At 44.5% G+C, this 27,445-nt stretch overlaps 1 protein-coding gene across 2 annotated transcripts in view; it reads left to right on the top strand.

Annotated features, from left to right (window-relative positions):
• SHISA9 (shisa family member 9) overlaps positions 1 to 26,206 on the top strand; it is a 296,188-nt gene extending 269,982 nt beyond the window's left edge. The window contains exons 4-5 of one of the 2 annotated variants that reach the window (XM_027117351.1): positions 4,716 to 4,763; positions 22,280 to 26,206. In XM_027117351.1, the coding sequence (XP_026973152.1) occupies positions 4,716 to 4,763; positions 22,280 to 22,662 (431 nt within the window). In that variant the 3' untranslated portion in view covers positions 22,663 to 26,206. The remainder of the gene's footprint in view (positions 1 to 4,715; positions 4,764 to 22,279) is intronic. The other variant, XM_027117353.1, reaches the window with a different exon arrangement.
• The last annotated feature ends 1,239 nt before the right edge of the window (positions 26,207 to 27,445 follow it).

Here is a 27,445-nt window from a genome sequence, read left to right as displayed (position 1 = left end):
CCATTAAATGTGTCTCCTTCATTCACTACCAACTCTGGGGAGAAAAGGGTGGGAATTATTGGTAGTTCCTGAGATAAATTCTTCCCAAACAAGACTTCCTATCTATTTAACTTAATTTGATTTGATTTAATTTAATTTTTATTTTATTTATTTAATTTTATTTTTGTTGTTTGCTTGTTGAAATCACATTCATGTTTAAAGAGAGCTCCTTTCTTTCTATAATTCAGGGATTTGGGAATGTAACATCTGGTCCTATATAGCATGTGACTATAGAACGGTCTCTGTTCCCAAGGAGTTCATTGGCCAGTTATTGTAAAATGTTAGCATACACTAGGGAAATGTAAGAGGCTAAACCTCACTGTACTCTGTACAAGAAGGAGTGATGAAGTTGAATGATTATTTGTTCAACGCTTTCATCCATCCTGCAGACATTTAATCTGGTGTCCCTTGATTGTAGGTCCCACTGGGGCATGAACCAAGTCCGTCCCTTTCATCGATGTATCGCCAGCATGTAGCACCATGAAGGGATCTTTTCTTTTTTTTTTGAACTAGTATTTTTATTCATTTCAAAAGTTCTTCCCTTTTTTCCTTTCTTTAACGTTTCCCATCCCCCACCTGCCATTTCAACCATGTAGAGCTATTTGGGAAGATTGGTCTCAGCAGAACATCAGAGAACACAAGCATCAAATATCGCCTTTGGACTATGTAATTTCAAAAAAAATCTTGTTTTATCAATAACTCAAATATTATTTTAAGCATTTAGTCCATGTAATAGTAACAAAATAAATGCTCACTTCAGTGTTTTCAAAATCACTCCAGACCTCACCCTCGGCTCTTCTTCTCCTTGGGGTGAATAAACTTGGGGGTCTGTATTTGGTGACCCACTGACATCTGCAGAGGTCTGACATGTTCTAAAACTGCATGATTCCTGGCTTTTTCCTCCTCTTCTCTGCCGTCTTCCACGAAGGATAAAGCCCACCTCATCTCTGCTGGCACAGGACAAATCGGTTATTGCTTCTGTGGCCTGTGATCACTCATGAAGGGATCTTAATAAGCCCTCCCAATACATATTTGTAAAACCACTGAATAATACCATGTGACAGACACCACCCCCATCATGTCAGGAGCATGAGATCATCAGCAAGATGGTGGCATATAGCACTGCCCCTGCAGTTGGTCAGGACTGAGTTTAAGATCTAGTTCATACGTTTATTGCAGAAATTACTCAACCTTCCAGGTCTCAGTTACCCCATGTGTACAACGGAGATAATAAAAATATCCAACTAATTGTCTATTGGCAAGATTTGATGATACAGTGCAGGGAAAGTGCTTACCCTGGTACATGGTCAGCCCTCAATCAATACTGCCCCATATGAAAGTCTCCAGACCAGAATTGTTTGTTGGTCATATTTTTCCTTGAATTTCCAGATACACTGGTACCTTGATTAACATGCAATTGGTAGATTTCACTTTGAAGGAAATAGAAAGTTGGGTCCATATCTTCACTCTAGTTTGATGGGAAAGATGTGCCTGAAAGCTAACTCACTTTGGGACTCTGATAAAACAAACAAGCAAGAAGCAAACAGCAGATGACTTTTCTGAGTTGTGCTTAGGGCCAGCAAAGAGGCGGCCCAAACCTCTTCACTCTCCCCATCAATAGCCTGGACAGTGAAGGTCCATATGCCCAGAGCTATGACTCCTACAATCCATCAGAGAAAGATTCTGTTTCACTCCATTAACTCTCCTTACTGAGTCAGAAATGTGGGTTTAAACATTTTCTAAGTATTTTCTAAAGTCAAGAAGTGTGCGTTGTTCTCGACTGAGCCAAACTGTAACCTGAAAATTCAGTTAAGCACACAAACCCTCTGGCCTGAGCCACCTGTGGATAGGTGGTTACAATGCAAGGACCCGCTTTATGGTTCCTCATAGGTCAATGTTTGCAAAGACAGTTGTGAAAATCTCCCGAAGGGTCACCTGATGATTCAGAGATGGGTGATTCCTGCCTCCAGAACTGGGAAAAGACCGCTCTGTTATGTAGTTCCTGATGGGCTTTGCAAGTGGAAATTGCCTGCATGTTGGCATTTAGCTCCTATTGGCCCCGTGTCTAGTTTTTCCTCTAGGTGTCTTGAGAGTTTAAATCCTCAGCTGCTAAAGGTTCCTGACCGCATGCCCTTCAGATGCTTTAGTGCAACTTATGCTGCCCAGCTAGAGAGAGAGACAGGAAGTAACAGCATTATTGATAAAAGGCTGTGCCTTTTTTTTTTTAATTCAAGAATTTAATAAGAAAATATTTTCTCTGTTGCTATTTGACACTCTATGGACTATTTTCCCAGTACCATGTTACATTTTCCAGTAGCACTTTTTACAACCACAGCAACAATGCACTTAGCTGTGGCAGGAATTCTTTTTTGCTCTTTCTGTAGGAATCATGTGTGAAAACCCTACGTGATGCCTAAGCCCCTCAAATGTGAATTAACCTCTGCTAGTTTTTCTTTTGTCATTGTTATGGAGGAAAGTGAGCTAGTATCATTGACCCAAACAGCACACCTCTGAAGGAGGTATCAGTCCCAAGGTCAAAAGATGGGGAAACTGAGGCTTGGTATAGTTAAGTAATTTTCCCAAAGTCACACCCAAAGAGCCAAGACCCATATTTGGGATAGCCTGATTCAGGTCATCTTCTTCCCACGAAACGATGCTGTCTCTCACAGAGCAATTTCTGGCACCAGAGGTTATAACCAGGCCAAAAAAAAAAAAAAAAAAGATTGAAAAGGCCCATTTTCCTCTTTGTGGGGGAGGACTTACTAAGCTATGAATCGTTTTCTTTGTTTGAAGGTAAAAGTTTTCTCATGATGCTGAGTACAATTGAGGTTATAACATGTTTAAGGTGCGTTACAGTTGAGGTATAATTTCTTATGAATAGTATACTACTCAGATTGTAATTTCACAATAGTGTGACTACTGAAAATATACATACACTAGGGTCATCAGCATCCCAGTAAGGATAAGAAATATTTTCCTCTCCCAGAAAGTTCCCTCATGGCCGCTTCCTCTCAATGCCGTAGGCCCATCCTCTTTACATGAGCATTTAATTTTTCACCCCAAAAATATTTATCTAATGTCCATTAGTGTCACCAAGCCCATAATGGGGCCTTGCTATATATTTGGTAGCTTGTGTGCCATCTTATTAAGTGCCCTTATTAGCTTTGGATTTACAAAACAAAACTTGTTACTGTCTTGCCCCGTCTTAGATAGTGGGGACAGAGGTGACCACAGCTTGTTTCCTGCCTTCAAGGCAGTCGTGGATTTGATTTGGGAGCAAACGGCTTCCTTGGGCTTAGTGACTCAGTGACTCGGTCAGGCACGTGTCCACCCCGCATAGGAAGATCTGGGGCCGCATCACTATTTCCAGATGTCAATGATCCTGGCTCAGAGGGAGAAGAAACATGAAGGCGTCCCAGGCGGGTCCCACTTAATTTTAAGTTCGTCACTCTTCACCTGTTATTCCAATTTCCCCTCTGTTGCTAGTGATGAGGGTGTAGAGCTCATATCCGCAGGGGGGACGTGGCAATTTGAGCATCCTTTGGCACGCCTGGGAGGCCAACCAGAAATGTTTAAATGGGGCCGGATCTGTGCTCTGTAATCATTCAGATCACAGACTGTTCCCTCCATCTCTTCCCAGCTGGCAGCCTGATAAATCTCTGGAAATTGTGCAGAAACGTTGAGGACTTGGTTTTTCCAGGTAGATTCCTAAGAAAGGAAACTGGAGCTAGTAGCGCACGCTGATTGGTCAGGCCGCCAGCCAGTGGGCAGAGGCTGCTGCTCAGGCACGTGCGCAGGTTTGCCTCGGTTTGAGTAAAACCCGATCTTACAGAGAGGGTCTATCGAGGAGCGGGGTAGGCTGTAGCCATAGTCATTCTCACCATCCTTTACAAAAGGGTCACTATGAGGTTCTCCTAATAATAAGAGATTCCCCCAGGGCCCATCCAGTACCTCTAAAATGGAATTCAATTTAGAGAAACTGATTTATAATCAAAGTCCCAGGCATTATGGGATTCTCAGATAACAAGTTTGATTCCTTTAGCATTGAGGGGAATTTCCTTACTTCAGGAAGAGTGACCCCGTGGAGAACCTTGAATTCATTCATTCATTCAACAGTATTTTTCAAACACAGACTGTGTGCTAGGCACTGTGAATGTGGGGTCTCCACTCCACCCAGCCTGCCACCTAGCATTTAAAGTTGCAGTCAGCAGAGCCTGCCCCGACCTTGAATTTGGAGCTAATGATGCTCCCCCCACCTTTTTAGCAGGGGGATTGCAATAAAAGAGGATCAAAATTTATCTCTTGTCAACAGAGCGTTATTAGCCAAAGTGACCCCATGTAACTAAAACTTTGCTTTCTTTCTTAGAGGGTTGAAATTTAGAGCCACCTAGGAATTCTCTCTCTCCCTGAAAACATCTAGGCTTTCTTCAGGGGAACCTCTCTTGATCCTGTGTTGGGTATTATCTTAATCGTGCTTCAGGGCCTTGCAGAGAGAAGTGTTCACATAATCGTAATTGCGCATTTGGTCCCTCGCCCTGTTTCCCGGTCCCCTGAGACCTGCGCCCCTTGGAGGCTGCAGCTGGGGTGCCTGCAGAGCATCTGGGCGTTGAGGGCACAGCACACATGGGAAGCCCGTGAACAGATAGATCAGCATCTCTCCATTGTTGTTTTTTTAGGAAGTTCTGAGGGTGACTGGACAGTGGCGACACTTAAGTCACCGAAAGGTACCGTATGGCTTTTTCTAGCTCTTTTGTCCAGGTGTTGTTGGATTTGGCATTAATCCATGAAGGCACAGAGAATCCTGGTGTCTGTGTGCACACATGTGTCCGCGTTGGGTGGACCTGCGGGTCCGTCTGAGTTCCAGTGTGTAGGTGTTGTGTGTGTGTGTGTCTGCGCGCCTGGGGTGGCATGTCTGTGCTCCGGGCTGTTGTTGAAAAGTGTGCCACTCCTCACTTCCCAATGTTCATTACCTGAAGGAAAATGTCACTATCAGAAACCATCCCAGGTAAGACATCCAGGAGACGTTTTTTTCCTCAGAAAACTGTGCAGGCAAATGGCAAAATGTAAGGTAAATTAATGCAGGGGGAAAAACACAAATTGTGAGGGAGAGATAAACAGAGTCAGGTTGTTGGCCCGGGGTCTTGGGAATGATTAGCCTTTTGGGGAACAGATGCTATTTTCAACTTTCCTGGCTACCATGGTGAGCATCAAAAGTTGGTCCCCTTGAGTCTGTGCGTTAACTAGCTGGGTGACTGGGCTAGGTGGTGGCTATAATTTATTAACCCCCTACTATGTGCCAGACAGAGGGCTGGGCCCTTTATGTCATTTTGTCCTTGAACTCTCCGGTGACCCAGCCATGTATGTGTTGTCCTTCCCCTTCAGAGTCGAGGACATGGGCCTCTGAGCGAGGCTAGCTCTTGCTTGTCTAAAGTCATATAGCTGCTAAGTGATGAAGCTGAATGTGAACCCATGTCTGCCTGACTCTAATGCTTAGGTTATTTCCCACTGGGGTATGATGGGAATGGCTATTTTCCAGAACAGACTGGAAACTCAGTTCTCTTCTTTCTTCACTCCTTATGCTTTGTCGGATGTGGTAGTTGGGAGGATGTAGCTGACCCAAGCAGGTGAAGGTCAAACCCTTTAGTGACCTTGAACTGGGAGAAGTTAGAAGATATTGCAGGGCTGTAGGTAAGATACTGGTAGGGCCATTTTGCCTTCTCAAAAGACAGTTCTGGTTTCTAAGTGGAGACTGGATTGGGGGAGGGTGGGCTGGAGTTGAAGTCACCTTCTGGAAGACTCTTGCAGTCATCCAGGTGGGCAGTGCCCTGAACTGGGGTGGGTAGAGGATGAAGAGAAGAAAATAGAGCAGAGGGGTAATGAAGAGACTGCAGAAGGTAGTGAGTGCGTGGGAGTGCAGAGGACGGAGCCGTGGGCCACCCTGTGGTTCTCAAGTTTGAGCCACTTCAGTGCATATCAGCATCTCCTGGGGGAGTGTTAAAACCTAATTCCTGGGCCCCACCCCAGAGCTTCTGATTCACTAGGTGTGGCCAGAGGAGCTGAACTGCTAACAGGTTCCAAGGTGATGCTGATGCTGCTGGTCTGGGGACCATACTTTAAAAACCACTGCAGTAGAGAAATCTTGCTGGGAAACTAAGACTGTTTGATTGGGTCTCCAAGCATCTTTCTGTGGGTTGAGGGTTCTGAAGAGGGAAGTTTGACCAGAGTCCCAGAGGCTCCGAAGCAACTTGAGCTCTGGGGCGGGGTGGAGGGGAATGAGGAGTGTCACCCCATATTCCAGAATTGGGAGTGAGAGCTTTAGACCCTCGTGTCTAATGAGAACCCCTTGTTACCCAGTTGTTGCCTTGAGAGAGGCAGATTTTTTGGGTCTGCATTAGATAATAAGTATTCACATGTCAACATCCATTTTTAGAAATGTAAACAGTTTGGAACATGACAGACCTACTAATTTGAGGCATAAACTTTTTTTTCCTTCCCTTGTGAAAAACAAAGCCATTACGATTCCCATGACAACATTTAGAGGCAGTCAGCATCCCTGTCTTTATATCAGCCTGTTGTTGTCTGATGCATTTAGAAAATATTTCAGGACAGGTCAAAAGCAAGGGCTTAGAGGCTATTTTTCTCCTCAAACCAGGCTAATTTCCCCTCTCCTCCTAAATGCATCTGTATTTATCCTGCTTTGTCTGGGGAAGAGAAAAGGGGTCCCAGAGAGGGGAGGCCCAAGTTCCTCTGGGGTCACTGATTTTCCCTATTGTTTTCTACTCGACCTCCAGACCCTGAATCTACATGAGGCATGATAACAAGGTCAGGGGGGTTGTACACCCTGCCACCTTCTTGAAAGAGAGGTATCAGCAGAGTGTGATGGACTTAGCCTCAGACACACCTGAGTTCTGATCGTGGTCCCGTCACTGGTACTCTTCTTACTTTCTCCAAGTCATTCAACCTCTCTGAGCCCCTCTTTTTGATCAACAAGATGGAGACAACACTATCACCTCCCTCCTAAGGTTGTTGTGAGGACGATGTGAGGTAACATGTACAACACATGTCACAGTGCCTGGCATGTCAAAAGTGATAAACACATGAGGTTGTAACTGGTATAATTATTACTATTATTATCAGGTGAGCAAATTAAAGCTCTGAAAAATCTCATGGTTAAAAAAACTGTCAAACTCTGTATAGCCCATCATTTCCCAAATACTTTTGACGTCTGATCTCTTTTCTCTATGGAAAACCAGTTCACAGCTTGAGATCCAGTTACTGGAATGTTGCTAGGAACCCACTTTGGGAACACAGGGCATGGACAGAGGGATGGGTGTCCCTTGGGGAGGTTGGATAAAGAAGCAGTAGCTTCAAAGGAGAAAGGGCTAGGTCCCTGAAGATACAAGTTCCCTGCTTCCACCTGCATTGGCTATAACTCTCTTGGGAGGGGAATCCTATCTGCCACGAAATGGCAAACAAATCTTAGCGGTTTGCACTATCCATTTTTCACTACCTGAGGTTTTCCAGGAAAGTCTCCCCCTAGTGGTCACTGCTGTAGGTCCACGTGCCCAGCCCTGTGGACTCCTGGAATAATTGTTTAATACCCAGGATGGAAGAAGACACCACCACCTCAATCCCAGTGGACTCCCCTAACCAGTATGAACACGTATCATGGAAATACATTTATTTTGCAAAACGAATCTTTGAACCTGATCTGTCCTTAGTGTAGCACGCCATTGGAGCCTGGAACTTGGGGGAAACTTCTAGCATAGTGCTGTGATTTCATCACTCTAGCTCTGACTAGAATCAGGTTGTGTGGTCTTGCCCAAGCCAGTCACATGCTCTGGACTTTCATTTCTACCATTTCCAAAATGGAGGAGATGATAGTATTCACATTCTATCAGGTTTGGGTGAGTAATTTTATGAGACAATGCAAATAATACCCTTCCATGAAGCAATGAAGGAAATACACTTTTTCACCCTTTATGCTTCTACAGATGAGGGAACTGAGTTCTCTTGAGATAAATGAGATTGCCAACACTCACACAGGGCATCACACCCAGGACCAGGACCCAGAACTCAAAGAATGGCTTAAGACCCCAATGTTCATAGCAACACTATTTACAATAGCCAAAACATAGAAACAACCTAAATGTCCATCGACTGATGAATGGATAAAGAAGATGTGGCACACACACACACACACACACACACACACACACACACACACACAATGACATACTACTCAGCCATTAAAAAGAATGAAATAATGCCATTTGCAGCAACATGGATGGATCTAGAGATTGTCATACTAAGTGAAGTGAGTCAGACAGAGAAAGACAAATACCATATGATATCACTTATATGTGGAACATAAAAAAAATGATACAAATGAACTTATTTACAAGACAGAAATAGACTCACAGACATAGAAAACAAACTTATGGTTACCAAAAGGGAAAGGCGAGGGGACAGATATATTAGGAATTTGGAATTAACAGATACACACTACTATACATAAAATAGATAAACAACAGGACCTATTGTATAGCACAGGGAACTATATTCAATACCTTGTAATAATGTATAACATATTTCTTTTATACATAATTCTTAGTATATATTAAGACATATTCTTAATAACATAATTCTTTTATACATTATTAATAATGTATAAAAGAATCTGAAGAATATCTCTCTGTCTATCTGAATCACTTTGCTGTTCTCCTGATCATTGTAAATCAGCTATACTTCAATTAAAAAAAAAATCAGTCTTTAAAAAAAAAGAATGGCTTAAGGACTTGACCCAGAATCATGGGAGATGCTTTTTACCAATGTCCATCCCGGGCCTACCTACTCCTATGGGCCTGGAACCTCTGGATTTTTCACTTTCCATTTTTCATTTTTTCACTTTAAAAATGCACCTCCTGGGTCATTTTATGTGCATTCAACTCTGGACCTACATTTTCCTAAGACCCAATCCTAGATACAAACACAGCTTACCCCAGAGCACCAGTTTTCGCATGCCAGCATTCCTCATGTATTCCAAAAATACATGAGTATTTTTGCTGTTTTCTTAGTTGGGGTTTGATCTGGGGGCTATAGCTGGAAGGTAAGAGCATTGGAGGTGGACGGTCTTGGATTTGGTATCCTGCTCTGCCACTTATCAGCTGTGGCAGAGTCAGTTGGCAGCCAAATTACTCAGTGTCTCTGGGCCTTAGTTCTCATCTGTCACATGGAAAAAAAGGATATTGCCTCATCACCTCCCTTTACGAGGGTTTAAATTAGATCATGTAGGTGAAACGGCTAAAAACGGTGTCTAGTACATGGTAAGCACTCAAGAAATCCTAGTTCTTTCTTTCTTTTGAGAAAATTGATGTAGCTCGGTGATAAATATTCATCCAAGAGATGCTACAGAAGCACAGGAAGTGTGTGATTGGGTTACAGTTCTGTCGGAGGGTACACAGCCTGGGGAAGGACTCACTTAAAAGTAGCCTTAAAACATTACTTCATAAAAGTCAGGCTTTTGCAACTTTCTGACTTGGGTTATTGGTTTGTGGGTGAGCAGCAGGGTACAGAGCAGGTGGAGGATAAGGAAGTGATTTTTTTTTTTTTTTTTAATAAAAATCAAATCCTACCAGCTTCTGAGTTCAGCCTCTTTGGAAAAGCATACAGCAAGCACTGGCATTCTGATGAGCTTCCTTGGGAACCCATAGGGCATGAAGTGAGCCTGTGGAGAGAGTTCTCTGCTTTGCAGAAAATGCCATTGCAGCAAGATAGCAATAGTACTATATATAAAGTAGATAACTAATAAGGACCTACTGTATAGCACAGGGAACTCTATTCAGTACTCTGTAATGACCTATATGGGAATAGAATCTTAAAAAGAGTGGATATATGTATATGCATAACTGACTCAATTTGATGTACAGCAGAAACAAATACAACATTGTAAATCAACTATACTCTAGTAAAATTTTTTAAAAAACGTGTGTCCCTCTGAGGCTAAGCTGGCTAGATATCATTCATGCTAAATATCCCCCAAATCTTGCATGGTACCGCCATCACATAGTAGACACTAAACATACATTTTATTAATACATTATTAATTGAAGCTGAGCATCGCATTTGAAGGGAATCCTGTTGTCTTTTCTGAAGAGGCCCTGGGAAATAGAAAAATCAACCAGGTGGAAGCGGGGGGTGGCCTGTGTTTAGATCCAGTGCTGCTTCTGTTCCGTTGGGTGTCCTTGTGCCCACAGCTCCAGTTGCCTCTCCTATAAATGGAAGGCTGGGATCATTGATCTCATTGGTCCTTCTATCTCCATAAGTAAAGATCCCAGGCTTTGCTATGATTGGCTTGCCTTGTCATGTGGCTACCTACCTCTGAACAAATTGTTATGGTGAGTAGGGGAGGGCTTCCCTGGTGGCACAGTGGTTGAGAGTCCGCCTGCCGATGCAGGGGACACGGGTTCGTGGCCTGGTCCGGGAAGATCCCACATGCTGCAGAGCGGCTGGGCCCGTGAGCCATGGCCGCTGGGCCTGCGCATCCGGAGCCTGTGCTCCACAGCGGGAGAGGCCACAACAGCGAGAGGCCCGCGTACCGCAAAAAAAAAAAAAAAAAAATAGTAGGGGAGACATGGATCCCCACCTGGAAATTAGGGCTCTTCCTGGGAGTAGGGTGAGTGAATGATTGGCATTTGTATCAGTTATCCATTGTTACAATGATGCTGCATAAGAAACAACCTCAAATCTCATGGCTTAAACTTATTTAGCTCAGCATTTATTGAGATCAGAGGTTTATGTGCCAGTGATTTATCCTGATGCAGGAGGTTCTTCTAGTCTGAGCTGAGTTCACCCATATGACTTGGGGTTGGATGGATGCTGGCTGATGTAGGCTGGTTTCAGCTGGAAAGACTGGGTGACTTGGCTCTGCTCCAGGTGTCTTTTATCCTTAGAGAAGGTAGCCCAGACATGTTCTCATGATGGGGGCAGAGGTGAAAGAGAGCAATCAAACACCAGCAAGCACTTTTCAAACTTCTGTGTGTGTCATATCTGCTAACCTTCATTAATCACATGATGAACTCAGAATCCAGTGGTGGGGAAACAAGATCCTCTTTTTTGGGAGGTGAGTTTCAAAGTCACATAAAAAGAGTGTGGATACAAGGAAGGGGGGAAAATGGAGGTCCTTCATGCATTCATCTAACACAGGGTCCCAAATCTTATCATTATCTACTTTGAGATGGTCCTTTGCACATTGGAAGGAAGTATGTAGGATTAAGGAGAGTTAACTTTTATTTCCTCCCTTTAAAAAACCACCAGTTATATAAAATTTTACCAGTTCAGAGGTTGATCATAAGACAAACTATGCGATGAATTTCTGAGAAGAAATGTCTCCATCTGTGGAGCAGCAGTGCAGGATGAAGGGCAGTGAAGGAGTGCACAGTTTCCAACCAGGGCCCTTCAATGCAGGGGGCTCTGGGGTCAGCCTTGGATGGAGCATGAGTCCAGCCACCTTTGTTCAATAGCCTTTCAGAAAGTGGTGACTGCCCAACAGGACTGCCTAAGGCAAGAGACACAGGGCTTAAGGTTTCATAGGTCCGTTGGCAGTGAGATGTTCACAGAGGGCTCCCTGCAGCCACAACAAAGGGGCTGATCGTGCAGCTGGATAGCTTTGGTGCAAAGCCCAAGCCAGGCACTGTTTCAGAATCATCATCAGCAAAGGCAGCAGTGCTTTCCTTTGGGACCCTCAGGGCTAAGATAAAAAAGGGCCAGGATTCCATTCTCCCCTTTCCAGTTTTCTCAGAGAAATAAGCCTTCAGGAAAGATGTGTGGCCCTGTAGAAACAGCTAGGAGTCCTGGCTTTAATTAGAACCTGGTTCAAATGTGATTTTTCCTCCTTGTGTCTCTACAGTGAGGCCCAGAACCAGGTGAAATGGGGGCTAATTTGCCATAAAGACGAATCTTCCCACCTCCTCCTGGCTCTCTCCTGCCTGGGAAGCTAGGCTTCTTTCCTGCCTTTCTTGTTTCTGCCTGCTGAGACAACCGCAGGAGCCTGTGCAGCATTATAACATGTATTTCAAAAGAAGGGAGAAATACCTGGGTATTTTTTTTTTTTTATCATGAACTGTTTCCCCTTTTACTGTTTCATTCAGCTCATGATGGAGAGAAAAAAAGTAGAGACCCAGAAAACACTCCCATGTAAATGAAAGTTCAGCACTGTCCTAGTGAACCAAAAGGCCTCACAAATACAGTGGCTTAAGAGAAAGAAGTATATTTCTCTCTCATGTAATAGCCCCAGAGGGGGTGGCCAGGTTGGTGGGGCAGCTTTACTCCAAGCTGTCACTCAGGGACCCAGGTTCCTCCAACATTGTTGCTCTGCGGCCACCTACTGTATTGTCCTCATCTGCATTGTTATAATTAGTTGCTGTCCCGGCCTATGGGAAGGGGGAGAGAGGACACCCAGGGCAACGAATTTTATTTTAAGTGAGTAAGTTGAAGTGGAAACTGGATGCATCACTTTTGCTAACAGTCCATTGGTAAGAGATTAACCACGTGGCCAAACTTAGCTTCCAAGAAGGCTAGGGAAATCTAGCTCAGGATTAGGTGGCCATGTGTCCAAGAAAAAAGTGGACGAGATCTGGATGACAAGTAGCAGTCTCTTACAATATCATGTCAGATGGGGTATATGTTTAAGGAGCCTACTGTGTGCCAGGCATAATGGTTTGTGCTTTCACACTTTGTCACTTGTTTACTTCTCTGCTGCACTTTGCAAAGTAGATCTTCTTATCCTCACTTTATTTTCTGACAATGACATCAGTAGCAGCTACTATCTAATGAATACCTACCACGAAGCAAGGACATTGGTACTTTACATTATACAAGATAGTTTACATGGTTCTTTTGAATACCATAACCCCTTACCACATAGGCATTGTTATTTTATTTTCCATTTTATTGGTGAAGCTTAGACAACTTAGGTAACTTGCTTAAGGTCTCCAGCTTATAAGTGGAAGAGTTGGGATTTTAACTCAGGTCCATCTGCTCTTCAAGTTCATGCTCTTTCTACCATATTCTAAAGAAGATTTTACAGTCACAGAATTCTTCCAGACTCCGCTACCTGCTGTATAAACAAGTTGCACTGAGTCCTGCACGCTCTCAGCTTCACTAATCCTTCTTTCTCTCTCAGCATGCTCAGATCTTATTGCTGACGTCTTGCCTTCCAAGGCTCTACTATGGCCGTCAAGAGCTCAGTGTAGGATTCAGGAGCAACACTTGGAATACTTTGTCATCATCAAAAGTGATCGCTGCTCTCTGAGTGGTGGGGAGGGGAGAGTGGAAGCACAGGGAAGAGAATACTGGTGAATATCGCAAAATGGGATCCCCCTACATGGTCATGGAGGGAGTCGGTGTGATGTAGCGTGAAGAGACCGGGCAACCACACCTACCTCATTGGCTTGGGGTGGGGTGGGGAGCCAACTAGATGAGATGATACCTGTAAAGCACCTGGATGGTGCCTGGCTGGAGTGGTGACGAAGCTTCAGGCTCCTCCCAGTTCTAAGAGAAGCATATAGCACCTTATCCAACCCAGTCCTTTAACAGGAAGCCACTTTTTGTTGGTAACTGGTCAGCACTCCCGCCAATGCCAGTGCATCTCAGACGATGCAAGACCCATACTCTTGTAATGCAGTAGCCAACTGAGTGCTGTGAGCCTGGCAGGGGGAGTCTCTCATGACACCCCAGCTCCCTTCTCTTGCGCCACTTTAAGGAAGAAAAAGGTAAACATATATTGCCTCCAGGGGGAGTTTGAGACTTCATGAAATTTCCAGTTGTGACATTTTGATGTCTCCTCTTGTGAATAAGATTTACATGTATATCTCAATCCCTGATGTTTTGAGAGGAGGAATCAAGAAAAGTGTTTTCTCCTTATAATTCTCACTCTGTCCTCCACCTTCTTTAGTTTCGGGGGAACGTTTTCCTGCAGATAGAAACTTGTTAAGGAAACAAGAGTTTCTTCTATAAGGCAGGCAGATGGTTAAATAGATGGTGAATGTTGTCACACATTCGTAAATTTCAGGATACTTGGAATTCAGCCGGGTGTCAAGGGTTCAGATCCCAGCACTGTCACTTGGACAAGTTGCCAAAGCTCTCCTGCTTCAGTTTCCCCATTTATAAAATGAGACCAATAATAGCACCTACCTCATTAGGATATTGAGAGGATTAAAGGGGGTAGCAAATGTCCATTCCTTAGCCGGGTGCCTGGAGCAGAGCACGCACTTAATAAGGGTGAGCTCTTACTCAGGTTACACTGGGTGAGCTGGGAAGGGGGCGTGTCAGCACAGCCTGCTGCTGGATCCAAGCGGTCTCTTTAACCAATCCCCGCGCCCTGCGCCTGACTCCATTCTACCTCCCCTGAGCTATGGCTGCTAGAGAACATCCATGCCTCTGCAAGTTTTCAGCCAGGGGTTTGGAGCTGGGCAGCAGCCTGGTTCTCCTGCCCCAGAAGCTCCAGTCCTTCTATCCCTGTAAAGCACGGGTCACGTAGCCTTCTACAGTGTGGACGATGTATTAGAGAAACAGAACCAGCAGGATATTCGTGTGGGGGTGTGGCAATCCTCGGCATACTTTGCCTTATGTAGCTGTATCACTCCAGTCTCTGCCTCTGATTTCACATGGCCTTCCTCTGTGTGTGTCTATGTGTCCAAATTTCTTTATTCTTATAAGGACACCAGTCACTGGATTAGGATCCACATTAATCCAGTATGACCTCATTTTACCTTGATTACATCTGTGTGATAGGTACGTAGGATATATTTAATGTATATATTATATATATATGCATATTATATATGTAGGATATATTATATAGGATATATACATACAAATATGTATATATGGAATATATGTATATATGGAGAATTATTGCAAGCAATTGAATCACACAATTATGGAGGCTGAGAAGTCCCATAATCTATTGTCTGCAAGCTAGAAACCCAGGAGGCTGGTGGTATATTTCCAGTCCCAGTCTGAAGGCCTGAGAACCAAAGGAGCCAGTGTTGTAAATCCCAGGTGCAGGGCAGGAGGAGACTCATGTCCCAGCTCAAGCAGGCCAGGCAGGAAGGGCATGGATCCTCTCTTCCTCTGCTTTTTGTGGTATTCAGTCCCTTAACAAATTAGGTTGGTGCCCCTCTACATTGGAGAGGATCGTGTGCTTTACTGGGTCCACTGATTCAAATGCTAATCTCACCCAGACCCAGAAATAATGTTTAATCTGGACACCCTACGGGCCAGTCAAGTTGGCATATAAAATTAGCCATCAGAGATCAGAAGATGAAGCATCCTGCCCATTTCTAATATTTGAGAGAATGTCATTGGAATCAAACTGTCTCTGGTGCTTTTCTTCCCTTATCCAATGTTTATTATTGTATCCTACTATGTGCCAGGTACTGGGCTAAGATGTTGGAGATACAGTGATGAGCAGAGCAGATATGATGTCTCACCTAATTGGAGCTTATATTCTAGTCAAAGGAGATAGACAATACACAAATAACTAAGAAAAATAATTTCATATATGCAGGCTAAGAACATGTTAAAATAGGGAAAGGTGATGAGAGCAACGGGGGTGTTTTCACTGGGTCATCAGGAGGAATTTTCTGAGTGACCTTTGATCAGAGAACCAAATGACAAGAAGAATCCAAAAAGAAGGGTGTTTGGCAGTGAGAACAACAGGGACAAGGTCCAGTGGCTCTGAGATGGTGAAAAGCTTGGCGTGTTCTGGGATAGAAAGGAACCCTGTGTGTGTATGCTGGATTGAATAGTATCCTCCCCCCATCCCGACCCAAGTCTACTCAGAACCTCAGAATGTGCTCACACTTGGACATAGGGTCTTTGCAGATGTAACTAAGTTAAAATGAGGTCATCCTGGATTAATGTGGGTCCTAATCCAGTGACTGGTGTCCGTATAAGAAGAGGGAAGTTTGGACACATAGACACACACAGAGAGGAGGGTCATGTGAATTCAGAGGCAGAGATTGGAGGCAGCTTATGGGAATTCATGAGAATTCAGAGGCAGCTACAGGCAAGGAATGCCAGGATTACTGCAACCACCAGAAGCGAAGAGGAAGAGGCAAAGAAGCATACTTCACTAGAGCCTGCAGAAGGAGCACAGACCTACCGACACCTTGATTTCAGACTTCTGGCCTCCAGAACTGGGAAAGAATAAATTTCTGTTGTTTTAAGTTGCCCAGTTTGTGGTAATTTGCTATGGCAGCCCTAGGGAACTAGTACACTATGTGATGGGTCATAATAAGCGAGGGAGAGATGAGGGTGGGCAAGCAACAGCCAGAGGCCAGGCCATGCCGACCTTCGGGGTCACAGCAAATCATTTGGATTTGATTCTTAAGTGTGATGGGAAGATTAATCGTTCTATTTCAATATATTCTTGGACCAAAGGTAGGGACAAATTGGGAATTGTTGAAAGCTTAGGGTGGGACCTTGCTTACCAGGTGAAATCCATCACCTGAGACCCAAGATGATCACCAAGGGAGAAGGAGTGGTAGGAACCCTTCCTTAAGATATCCTTGGCCCAAGGAAAGAAGGTAGGTGGGAGGCCACCTGCCAAGACCCTCAGATGTGTAGCTTGTTTTGAAAACTGGTTATTACCTTGACTCTCCATTTCCATAGAGGCGAAGCTCCATCCCACCCGGCACCTGTACAAGTGTCTGCTGCTAATTAAGAGAGAGACAGATGGAGGAAGGTTTAGTTTAATTTTGAAGCCTTGGTTCCTTCAAGGCAATTAGGCTGATTGGAAGGAAAGCACCTTTTTCATTCTTTCTTCCTCTTTTTAAATGAAGAAAAATCAAAACGGAGAGGACCAGTGTTGTTGGAAGCCTCGCACATCTGTTACCTGGTTGGCTTGTTAACCACCTGCCCACGAGGTACCTTGGTTGGTTAGGTTAATGCATTTATTAATGGCGCTTACAAGGCTGCTCAATGAATCTGTGATTTCCTCCACAAGCCGCTTTTTAATATAGTAAGACAGGGGCCACAATGCACAACACTGAGAGTGGCCAGGTAAGTATTTCTTTCCCATCCTCGCTATCTAAATCAGAGGGGATGAAAAAGAGGATTTCACAAAAATTGCATTTCCTCGTTATGGAAACAGTTCATCCACCTAACCACCAACCACATCCTTGTTGAAATGATCTTGAACATAACTCTTTGAAGGATGGTTTTATGCCCCATGCAGCAAGTCTGTACCTGCTCTGCACTTGTCAAAAACACCTCTGAGTCATGTGGAGGGGGGACAGACAAACAAATAGATGTGAACGATATAATCCTGCATACAGGACATTAGATGATCTGATGACCCCTTGTTTTCTTCACTTTATTACATACATATCCTTTCAGTTTTTGAAGCTACCATGCTACTTCCCACCTCAGGCCTTTTGCAGATGTTGTTCTGTATCAGTTATCTACTGCTGCGTAACAAATTATCCCAAAACTTAGTGGCTTAACATAGCAACTGCTTATTGGGCTTGTGGTTCTGGATCAGCTGGGAAGTTCTTCTGGTTTGGGCTGGCTTGGCTGCTCTTGGCCAGGCTTACTTAGTGTCTGTGATGAGCTGGCAGGTGGGCTAATGGCTGCACAGTCTAGGATGGCCTCACTGGGTATCTGGCAGGTAGCAGGCTGCTGTTGGCTGTGGTGAACATGGGCACCTGGACTGCATGTTTCTCATCCTTCAGGGGGCTAACCTGGGCTTCCTTTTTCATATGGAGGCAGGGTTCCAAGATCTGATAACAGAAGCTGCAGAACTTCTACAAGCCCAGGCTTGGGATGTGCGTGACATAGTTTCTGCTACAGTCTACTGGTTAAAGCCAGTCACAAGGTCAGGCCATGTTCATAGGATAGGGAAATAGACTCCACCTCTCGATGGAAGGAACTGCAAAGTACTACAGCTGTTTTTGCAATACACCCCATGTGCGCTCACCTGGGTGCTGTTTCTGTTACTCTTCACTTTCAGATTCCAACTAAGCATCCTCAAGGATGCCTTCCCTAACCGGCACCTCATCCCAAACGTATCAAGGCCCCTTCTTGTGTCGTCTCATAGGGACAGCTAGGCACTCGGTACACATGGCAGCTGGAGGGAAGCAAAGAGGGAAGGAAGAAAGGAAGGAAGGGTGGTTAGTTTGGATGAGTGCTTCCTTTGTGCTTGGCTGGATATCTGGCACAGAGCGCTCAGTAAATGTGTGTTGGATTTAATCCAGTGCCTCTTTCATAAGCCAGAAGACAGACAAAATATATGTAGTGACTAGTTACTCTCTTTCAGAATTGTGTTATATAGCTTATATGTCTCATATAATTTATTCTTAACAATAAACCTCAGAGTAGTTATATTATCCTCATTTTACAGCAAAAGAAATAGAGATAAAGGAGTTTGACATTCCCAAGGTCTCATAGACTCAGGTCTGTCTGATTCCAAAGCCTACAGACTTTTCTGTCCCACCCTTGCCCCATATACCAAACACTCTCTATGTTCAGGGGTTTCCCAATGACAGGTTCACCAAGAGACAAATTCAGGGTTGGGTGTGGAGAAGGATGTATTGTAGGTTCTCCACGGGCGACTCCGTGATTCCTCCTAATGGGAGCTGCTTCCCATACCTGCACTGATAGGGCAAGAATTGAATGCCCCTGGGACTATTTTTCTTCAGAACTTTTTGAGAGGACATCACCTGTCCCACCTGTCGGGGCACCTGTTTCATAATCAATTTCCTCAGTTTGTCAGAAACGGGAACCTTCCAATGCATTCCTTGCTCTGAGCTTCCCTTAGACTCGTCCATGGTCTGGAAAGAGGAATTTGGGAATAAATGGTTCTGGATCGTGCCCGGGGACATAATGAGGGTGGGTGAGACTTTCAGTAAGACACTGAAAGCAGTTTAGTGAGAGCAAATAGATGTGAAAATGGAAAACTAGAAAAGAGCAGTCAGGACTATGATAGCGCAGAGGTTGCTGAGGGAGCCAGGGAATCAGAAAGCATCACCTTAGCTTAACCTTGAAAGATGAATAACAGAGCATCTGATGTAAATGAAGGGGTGAGACACGTCAGCTCCCTCCTCTGGTTCTCCGACCAGCTCAGAGACCTCATTATTAATACTCATAAGACTGGATAGTTCTTTATAGCACTTACTATATTTCTACTTCTATGTAATTTGTGGGATTCTTTGGTCGCATTCTGTCCTTCCCTCATAGAATGTCCACCCCACGAGGACAGGGACCTTGTCTGTTTCTGATTCTCCCAATGTCCTTATATTTACAATGTCTACCACCTGGACCGTGCCTATTTGATGTATGACTAAATGACTGAGAAAAATTGCTGGGAGAGGTTTTGGTAAATGGTAACATGGTCAGTTTTAGAAATATGCCTTTGGGAGACTTCCATGGCAGTCCAGTGGTTAAGACTCTGAGCTTCCACTGCAAGGGGCACGGGTTTCATCCTTGTTTGGGGAACTAAGATCCCGCAAGCTGAACAGTGCGGCCAAACAAAACGTAACAAAACAAAACAAAACAAAAGAGGAAATATACTTTTGGCTGTAGTGTGGACAGTGGCCTGGGGGAGGTGAGACTGAAGGCAGGGGAGCCAGTTTGGTGGCAGAAGTAGAGCAGCATTTAAAGCAAGGAGGAGGCATAGCAGAGGTTAGAGAAGCATTTCGTAGGTATGATGGGAAGGACCTGTGGGTTAGCAGTTGTGCTGAGGAGAAGAGGAGGGTGACATCAGCACCTGCTCCTGTGTTTCTGGCTTGAGTAACTAGAGAGTTGGTGTTCCCACTCGTGAGAGAAGGAAGAGCCTGGAGAACAGATGTGAATGATGTTGATGGGTTCAGTCTTGGCCACCTTGAGTGGGAGATGCCAGTGACTCTGTCCTGGAGGTAACCGGATACATGAATTTTGAAGTCCAAGGAGGGATGTCAGAGCATCCTTCTGCTGAAACATCATGGCATTGGAAACCTAGAACTTTCCTCTGGAAGACGCGATTCTAATGCCAACTTGAATGTAACTCATACCACCTTAAGGAGTGCATGGTATTTCGGGAATGTGTGCTCTTCCCATGTCGGTAGCTATTCCCTAGTTCCTTTTGGCATTGATATTCTGTATCTTCAGACAGCTCTAGAATTCGAGGAAGGGGGGACATTCTCTTCAAAGATTGCATTACTCAGGGTTGTTTACATTAAACATGGACAGAAACCCAACTTAAACTGTATTAAGCCTGGAAGGTTAACATGTGGCTTCCAGGGGTGCTGTGTTGAGGAATCTAAGCAAAGGCCATGCTAGCTAGGAAAGAGCTCTGTGATCAATGAGTGATGTCTGCCACAGATGCAGAAGGGGCAAGCGGGGGCATATGTGCTCACTCATTCCTGAAAACAGAGCTTTCCCTCTACGGCCTTTCAAAAGCATCAAATAATGTCTAATGGAGTTAGGTTCTACCTTGGCTCAGCCGCTAGCTGCGGGTAACCTCAATTAAATGATTTCATGTTCCTTAGCTTGACAGTTTCCGCATCTGTCAAGCAGAGGTCATAATCCCTGTCTTTCCCACCTCTTGTGGTTGAAAGGATCGAATGAGAAAAGAAACGTGGAAGGGCAGTGACCTCCAGGAATTTACGTAATCTCACACACGTAACAGTATGGGATGCTGGAAGTGTGGATTAAAGAGCAGCACATATTTCTGGACTCCTGAGAGATATATGTTCAAGAGTTTATTGCTAAGACATTAATTTAAAAAGTGTAGAGGATATTCTAATAAAAGAATTGTGAGAGAAAATAAAGTCTCAGAAAGTTATCAAATAAATTGAGAAAGAAGGCAGGAAAGAAAGAAAGGAAGAGAGGGAGGGAGGAAGAGAGAGAGAGAAAAGAAAACAAAAAAGAGAGAAAGAAAGAAAGGAATCATTCAGTGCTTTAGAGTGTGGTGAATGAAGCAGAAATTGGTATAATTCTTTTGTAGCATAGTTGGCAATATGTATAAAGGGCCTTAATAATGTTTACAGCCCTTTGGCCAAGTAATTCCACTTCAGATAATTTATTTCACGGCTGGATAGTAAATATTTCAGGCTATGTGGGCCATGCAGTCTCTGTCACAAGCACTCAGATCTGCTGTTGCACTGCAGACAGGTGAAGGAATGGGCATGGCAGCATTCCGGTAAAACTTTATTTATGAAAATGGGTGGCAGCTAGCTCGATCCATGGGCTATAGTTTTCCACCCTCTGATATAGATTAAAGAATATTTTAAGAATTATTTTACATTCAAAATTCTAAATACTAAGAGAGCTTTAGTCTAAAAAATTCTCATTTCAGATTGATTTATATTAGCAAAATATTGGCACAGCTTGAATGGTCATCCATAGGATGAATGATTAATTTTCACAGTTTTGCTCACTGAAATATTATGTAGGTATTAGAATGCTGTTTGCTAGTGATTTATAACAACATGAAGAAGTGCTTGCTAGAATGTTGCATGAGAAATTACAGTTATTTATAATAATGATGATAATGGTGGTGGCTAATCTAAGCACATTACGTATGGCATCACTTAACCCTCTAAACAACCTTATGAAATATCCTTTTTTATTGTAACCACTTTCCTGATGCAGAAGCTGTTGGTAATAAAAGTTATTTACCAAAGTTACACTGCTAGTAGGTGGCAGAAGTGGGATTTGAACACAGGTCTGCTTAACTGCTAAAAGCAAAAACAAAAGCACTAACACAAATTCCAAATGAAACTCTTTATTGAGAAAACCAGGAGAAAATACACCCAAGTATTGATATCGACTGTGTTGGGCGGTAGCTGATAGATACGAATATTTCTCAATGTGTTCGATATTTTCTCTAATGAGAAGCATCATTTTCATAACGAAGAAAGAACAACACTTGCATTTTATAAGAAAGGCAAGGGTGGCAGAGTGCTAGGTGTGATTGTGAAGGAAGAAGGATTTGGGGGGAACTAGAGATTCCCTTGTGGATGCCCTCGCCTTCTTGGTCCTCCTCTTGTTGGTGGAAAACACATGACCCTGTCTTCCTTCCTTCTGTCTGCTCCGGGTGGAGTTTCTAGTGTGTGTCTCGTTTGGACTGTTGGCCCACTGAGATGCTGTTCTTGGGTTGACCTGCTAATCCCTAACTGTCTTTCTCTCTCTCCTCTCTCTCCCTCTCTCTGCTCTCTCCTCCCCCCTTCGTCCACCTACCTGTCGCATCGTACAGCCGACAAGGTAAATGATGACTTCTACTCCAAGCGACGGCACCTGGCCGAGCTGGCCGCCAAGGGGAACTTGCCTCTGCATCCCGTAAGAGTGGAGGATGAGCCGCGGGCCTTCAGTCCTGAGCATGGCCCCGCCAAGCAGAACGGACAGAAGTCCCGCACCAACAAGACGCCCTCCCACCCCCTGGCCTACAATTCCACCGCCAACTTTAAGAGCTGGGACCCCAAGGATCAGTCTCTTCGGCGGCAGCAAGCTTATGGGAACAAGGGCAAGCTGGGCACGGCTGAGTCCAGCTCCAGCGACCCCTTGGGAACTCGCACCCAGCACTACCCACCCCCGCAGCCATACTTCATCACCAACAGCAAAACGGAAGTGACTGTCTGAGCTGTCGCTACAGGGGACATCCTGGAGACCACACTCAACTGAGAGAGGCAAAAAATACCCCAACACACACCCTCCCTGTCCCTCGCCCGCACACCCACCCACACGTTCACCCTCCACACCGACCGACGACAAACCTACTGGTGACATGGAATCACGCTTTTCCTGTGTCATGCCTAACACGTGTCGGCGGGCAGCTGAGCAAGACCGGAACGTGGACGGTCAGCAATACAGCCAAGGGGAAACTGAGGCACCCGCTTTCGACTTCAGGGTCGAGGTGGCCAACTCACATGCCTAAACCGTGGGGCTGATTTTTCTTTTCCTCCTGACTTGAAACAAATCCATGATGAAAAAAAAAAGTAGCACAATTTAGAGAAATTGTCCATTTGAGCACATATACCATTGACCATGCATTGTCTGTTTCTGGGTGAAAGAGCCAGAAAGGATGGAAGGTGGGGTAGAAAAGAGGGGTCGCTGGTGCACTTGATAAGCATTTTCTAATCCCAGGAAGTAGTGATGTGGACATAAAATTGTGATGAGCGTGAGACAGTAACTGGACCCCCCCCCCACCATGCTATTTATATACTTCTTACATCATCAAGGTTGGAAGCAAAAACAACACACACTCAAACTCACAAAAAATAAATAGACCCTGAACCCGCTGACAGTGATGGGAAAGAAAGAACTTTTTTAGACAACTCCCATAAAGACTGTGGAAATGGGAGGGGTAGGCTTTTATGGCAGGGAGAGGGTCCAGAGCGTCTTAAATAACTATTTTTTAAAAAAAGGAAAATAAAATAGAATCCCACTACAAAACAGACAAGAACAGCAAAGTAACTTTTGTCCAACGTCTTCAAGACTTAGGAATTCAACAACGTCGTCAAGAACAAACAAACAAAATTCACAGTTGAAATGTCGATAAGAGGTGAGAAGGGGACCCAGAGCCTCCGATTTCTGGCGTTGTCCCCCCGCCTCCGAGCCAAGAAACAGAGACAGAAACCAGTCCTCTATTAACTGTCTATCCCCGACTCCCTTCCCCTTCAGCCTGTTGCTGCCACCGCTGCCGAGTTTCAACTGCTTTGGACTGAAAATGTCATAAGCGTGGGTGGTGCCTTCAATGTGTCACTGTTGAATGACAGTCTTGTTTCCCAAGTGCAACCTGTGTTCTTTTAGCCTTCCTGCCTCCTGTCTTTCTGCAGTAGTAGAAGGTGTTTCCGTCCTCTGTTTGTTGGTGAGCCCACCCGATCCCACACTCTGAGGGGGAATGCTGCAACTTGCAAAGACCAAGACCTCCCTCCCCCGCACACTGTCAAAACTCCCCGAGTCCCACCCCAAGCTCCCCAAACCTAGCGTGGAACGCAAGCATTCCTGGTCCCATCATTTCCAGGATAGGTAGATAGACAAACGATCCCTCCAAACCACTTCCCCAGATACTGCAATGCGTTCATTTCCCATCCACGATACCCCGGGGTGGTTGTTCAGATGGATTCTCATAGCTAATGGGTGTCCCGATAAAGACAGTTTTCCTAATAGTCTGATTTGTTTAGTGGAAGCCCAAAGAGAGAGGTTGACGGAGAAGAGATTTTCATTTAAGGTGAGAAGTTTTCAAGCAGTCCCTTGAATGGCTTAGCTAATTAACAGGAACCTTGGAGAGACCCCCAGCTCTTCTGATGTCAGAAACTGAACGTGGTCTGAACAAGACCCTTCCTGGAATGCTGGACATCAGCGTTCTGCTTCCCCATCTCTCTGACATCATGGGATTGGGGAAACCAGCTGTTTATTCTCTTCTTTACTCCCAGCTGATGTGGGGACATTGACAGTGCATTTTATCTCTCTGGGCTTTAGTCTTCCACTTGAAACATGGGGAATTGGGGCGAGATCAAGCTTTTCAAGATTTTTGAAATAGCAAAACCTCTGCCCATTAAAAAAAAAGAAAAGAAATCGTGCCCAGGAGACCCTCTGTCAGATCCTGGCGAATGTGAGGCTCTGTGCTGGGTGAGGCAGAGCTGGGAGGTTTAGTGCCTGCTTTCTCAGCCTCTTGGCTGAAACCCCAGTGCTACCCACTGTGGAGTAATGACTAGTGGGCTTGGTCAGTGTTTCCTTGATGTTAGTTATCTGTGTACCTGCCGCACACTTTTGGCATCTTTGTGTATCCCTATCACAATATTTGTACCTAAATTGATACATTTTTAATACATTTAACTTTTGAAAGGAAAACTATCTGTCAGTATCACAAACAGAAAACCAATATCAGTCACCCTGAATAGAAAATAAGTGTAAAATAAGGACAAAGGCAACAGCGCAGCGATTGTTATGTTCTAGCTACAGGCTATTACCCGCAGAAGGGTTTGAACCTGGAGCCTGGCGTTTGCTCCCCTTCTTTCTCTTCCCTTCCTTCTTTTCTCTCTCCCTCTCCCCTTTTCTTGATTAAAAACAGATTAGCAGACATTCAAGAGTTGTTAAAGATATACCGGCACCCATTGGAGACTTTCTCCTTGAAGTACTCAAATGGGCTGACACAAGTGAAAAGGGAATCGTTTCCTATGTGACTCAGTGGTAGTTAGTGCTCCATCCATGTACTACTAAAAATCATCTTGCGTTCACTAGTGGTGCACAGCGCATACTTCAGGAAATAGTGGATTGGCTTGTTTGGTGAGGTTCCCTCCAGCTCCAAAGTTCTATCATTCTAGTCTCCCTTTTAGCTCCTTTCTGCTCCTTTCCCTCAACCCCCTTATCCCAGCCCTGATGAAGGACCTTTCTCGGTCTCTGAATCTACAGGATTTATTCGTCGTGTTCCTTCTCTTCTGAGTAAACCGCACCCAGTGAATTTTGTAACTTGGAGGTCTGCAGCTATAATTTCGGCAGTGAAGTTGCAGCTTGGTCCATAAGAAGTAACAGTGGTGAGAGCCCAAGAAGAGCAGTACTTAGCCTCGTTACCTTCCAGTTGGCTTTGGGAGCTGAACTGAAGCGGGGGAAGGGAGGGAGTTTGGACAGGGAAGTTTATTCTCTGGCTTCTTCTAGGGAGGTGTGGACAGACCTCATGATACTGAAAGGTTATCATGACCTGTAGAACTGTGACTGCCATGTATCAACAAGGATCCTCTAGCTAGAGTGGGGAGACTTAGAAGCGAGAAACCAGAACAAAGCAGGGAGATTATCCCCTCCCCATCTCCTGCCCTGGCAGTAGCCTCTTCTTACCTTTAGCTACCCCGCAACTTCCAACCCAACAGGGCCAGAGTCTGACTTCCCTTTGCCCTCCCAGAGCGTCTCAGCCTCCGTCGGCCTTGGGCTCCGCCTGGCATTTCCATCTAACTCCCCCCCAGTTTTTTTGTGTGTAAATGGAGCATATTTTATGTGCGAATATTTTAGTAACCATATGTTCTGCAAGTAAACCTGTGTTAATACTTGTCAACAACTGCAGAGTTTATGATACCAATAATACTTCCTACAATGAAGAAAAAAACACATTTGTTTGTTTTCTAAGAATGTTTATTTGTAAACATATGTATTCACTATATTAATATGAATTTCTTACCTGGCAATAAAACTGATTATATGTGATGCTGTTGGGGTTACCATGTATCTTTCTAGGGTTACCATGTATCATCCTAATCTGAGTTTTCACCAGGGAGCACCAGTGTTAGCATAGGGAGCTAAATCCTTAATATTCTGAGGGTACGAGAAATCATTACAGGTAAAGGAAAATTTTAGTTAATAGCAACAAATTTTCCAGGAGACATTTTTGTTTGAAAGGTTCTTGGTAAGAGTCTTGTGTCATGTCTGTTAATTCATCTCCTGCCTTAAAATATATATCATGGCTCGGTCTCCCTGGTCATAACTAAATCTAACCTTAATGGTCAAGATTCTTGCTGAGATTTGTACTTCTGTTTTTACCAGTGACCAGGTTTGTAAAAGACACAAATATGGGAAGTATGGGAGATTGGATTCTTCCACTGTTTATTAAATTTTATTTCCTGCCTGCCTTCTGTTAGCATTAAATTTGAGTTCTCAGGTCGAAACCTGCCTTAATATGGTTCCACCAGGGAGGGGTTCTGAGAGAAGAATTTGAGGGCAAGGAGTTTATTTGGGAAAGGAAGGGAACACTGGTTGGTGTTGGGGAGGTGAAACGGGAAGAAAACCAGCTAATAAAGGATGATTTATCACGTCAGCTATCGATATGAGTGACTACAGTTTAACGCTGCAAGGAAACTGGGAGAATTATCCCACCCAAGTGGGCATGGAGCTGGGGTGTTTACCCACCAACTCCCATCAGACATCATATTGAGCATTGCTTTCAAGAGGTGTTAATGTTTAGCCAGCCCCAGGCCATCACGTGCAAGGACAGAGGGATTTCCACGGTGGCAAAGAAAGCCCCAGGCACAGAGATGCAAGGGTGGAGAGATTTCGAAGAGAGAAACCAGAACAAAGCAGGGGTAGTTATGGTCATCAGAGACGTCTGGATGGTAGAGGATGCTTTTCCAGTACTCAGGAACCGTTCAGATCAGGGGAGTTACCGAGCAGCACACATCACAGCCCTGTGGATGCTTCAATAGGATAGAGACTCATGCCTCTTGGGGGCTGGGGGGCAGTGACAGACTCTTCCATTAGTGAAGCTGTCTGCTTGGTTACAAGTCATCGACAACAACAACAACCACCTTATCAATTATATTTGTAGAGCTCTCACGACGTGCCAAACACTGTTGAAGACTTGATGTGACGGTCGCGTTTGTTCATCACAACTGTATAAGGTAGGCACTGTTAGCTTTGGCGGTGAGAGATGTATCGA

The sequence above is a fragment of the Aethalodelphis obliquidens genome, unplaced genomic scaffold (genome assembly GCF_003676395.1).
Source record: "Aethalodelphis obliquidens isolate GAN/ISIS:26980383/991018 unplaced genomic scaffold, ASM367639v1 scaffold18, whole genome shotgun sequence".
Lineage (NCBI taxonomy): Eukaryota > Metazoa > Chordata > Mammalia > Artiodactyla > Delphinidae > Aethalodelphis > Aethalodelphis obliquidens.
This window is presented reverse-complemented; position numbering and strand designations above follow the sequence as displayed.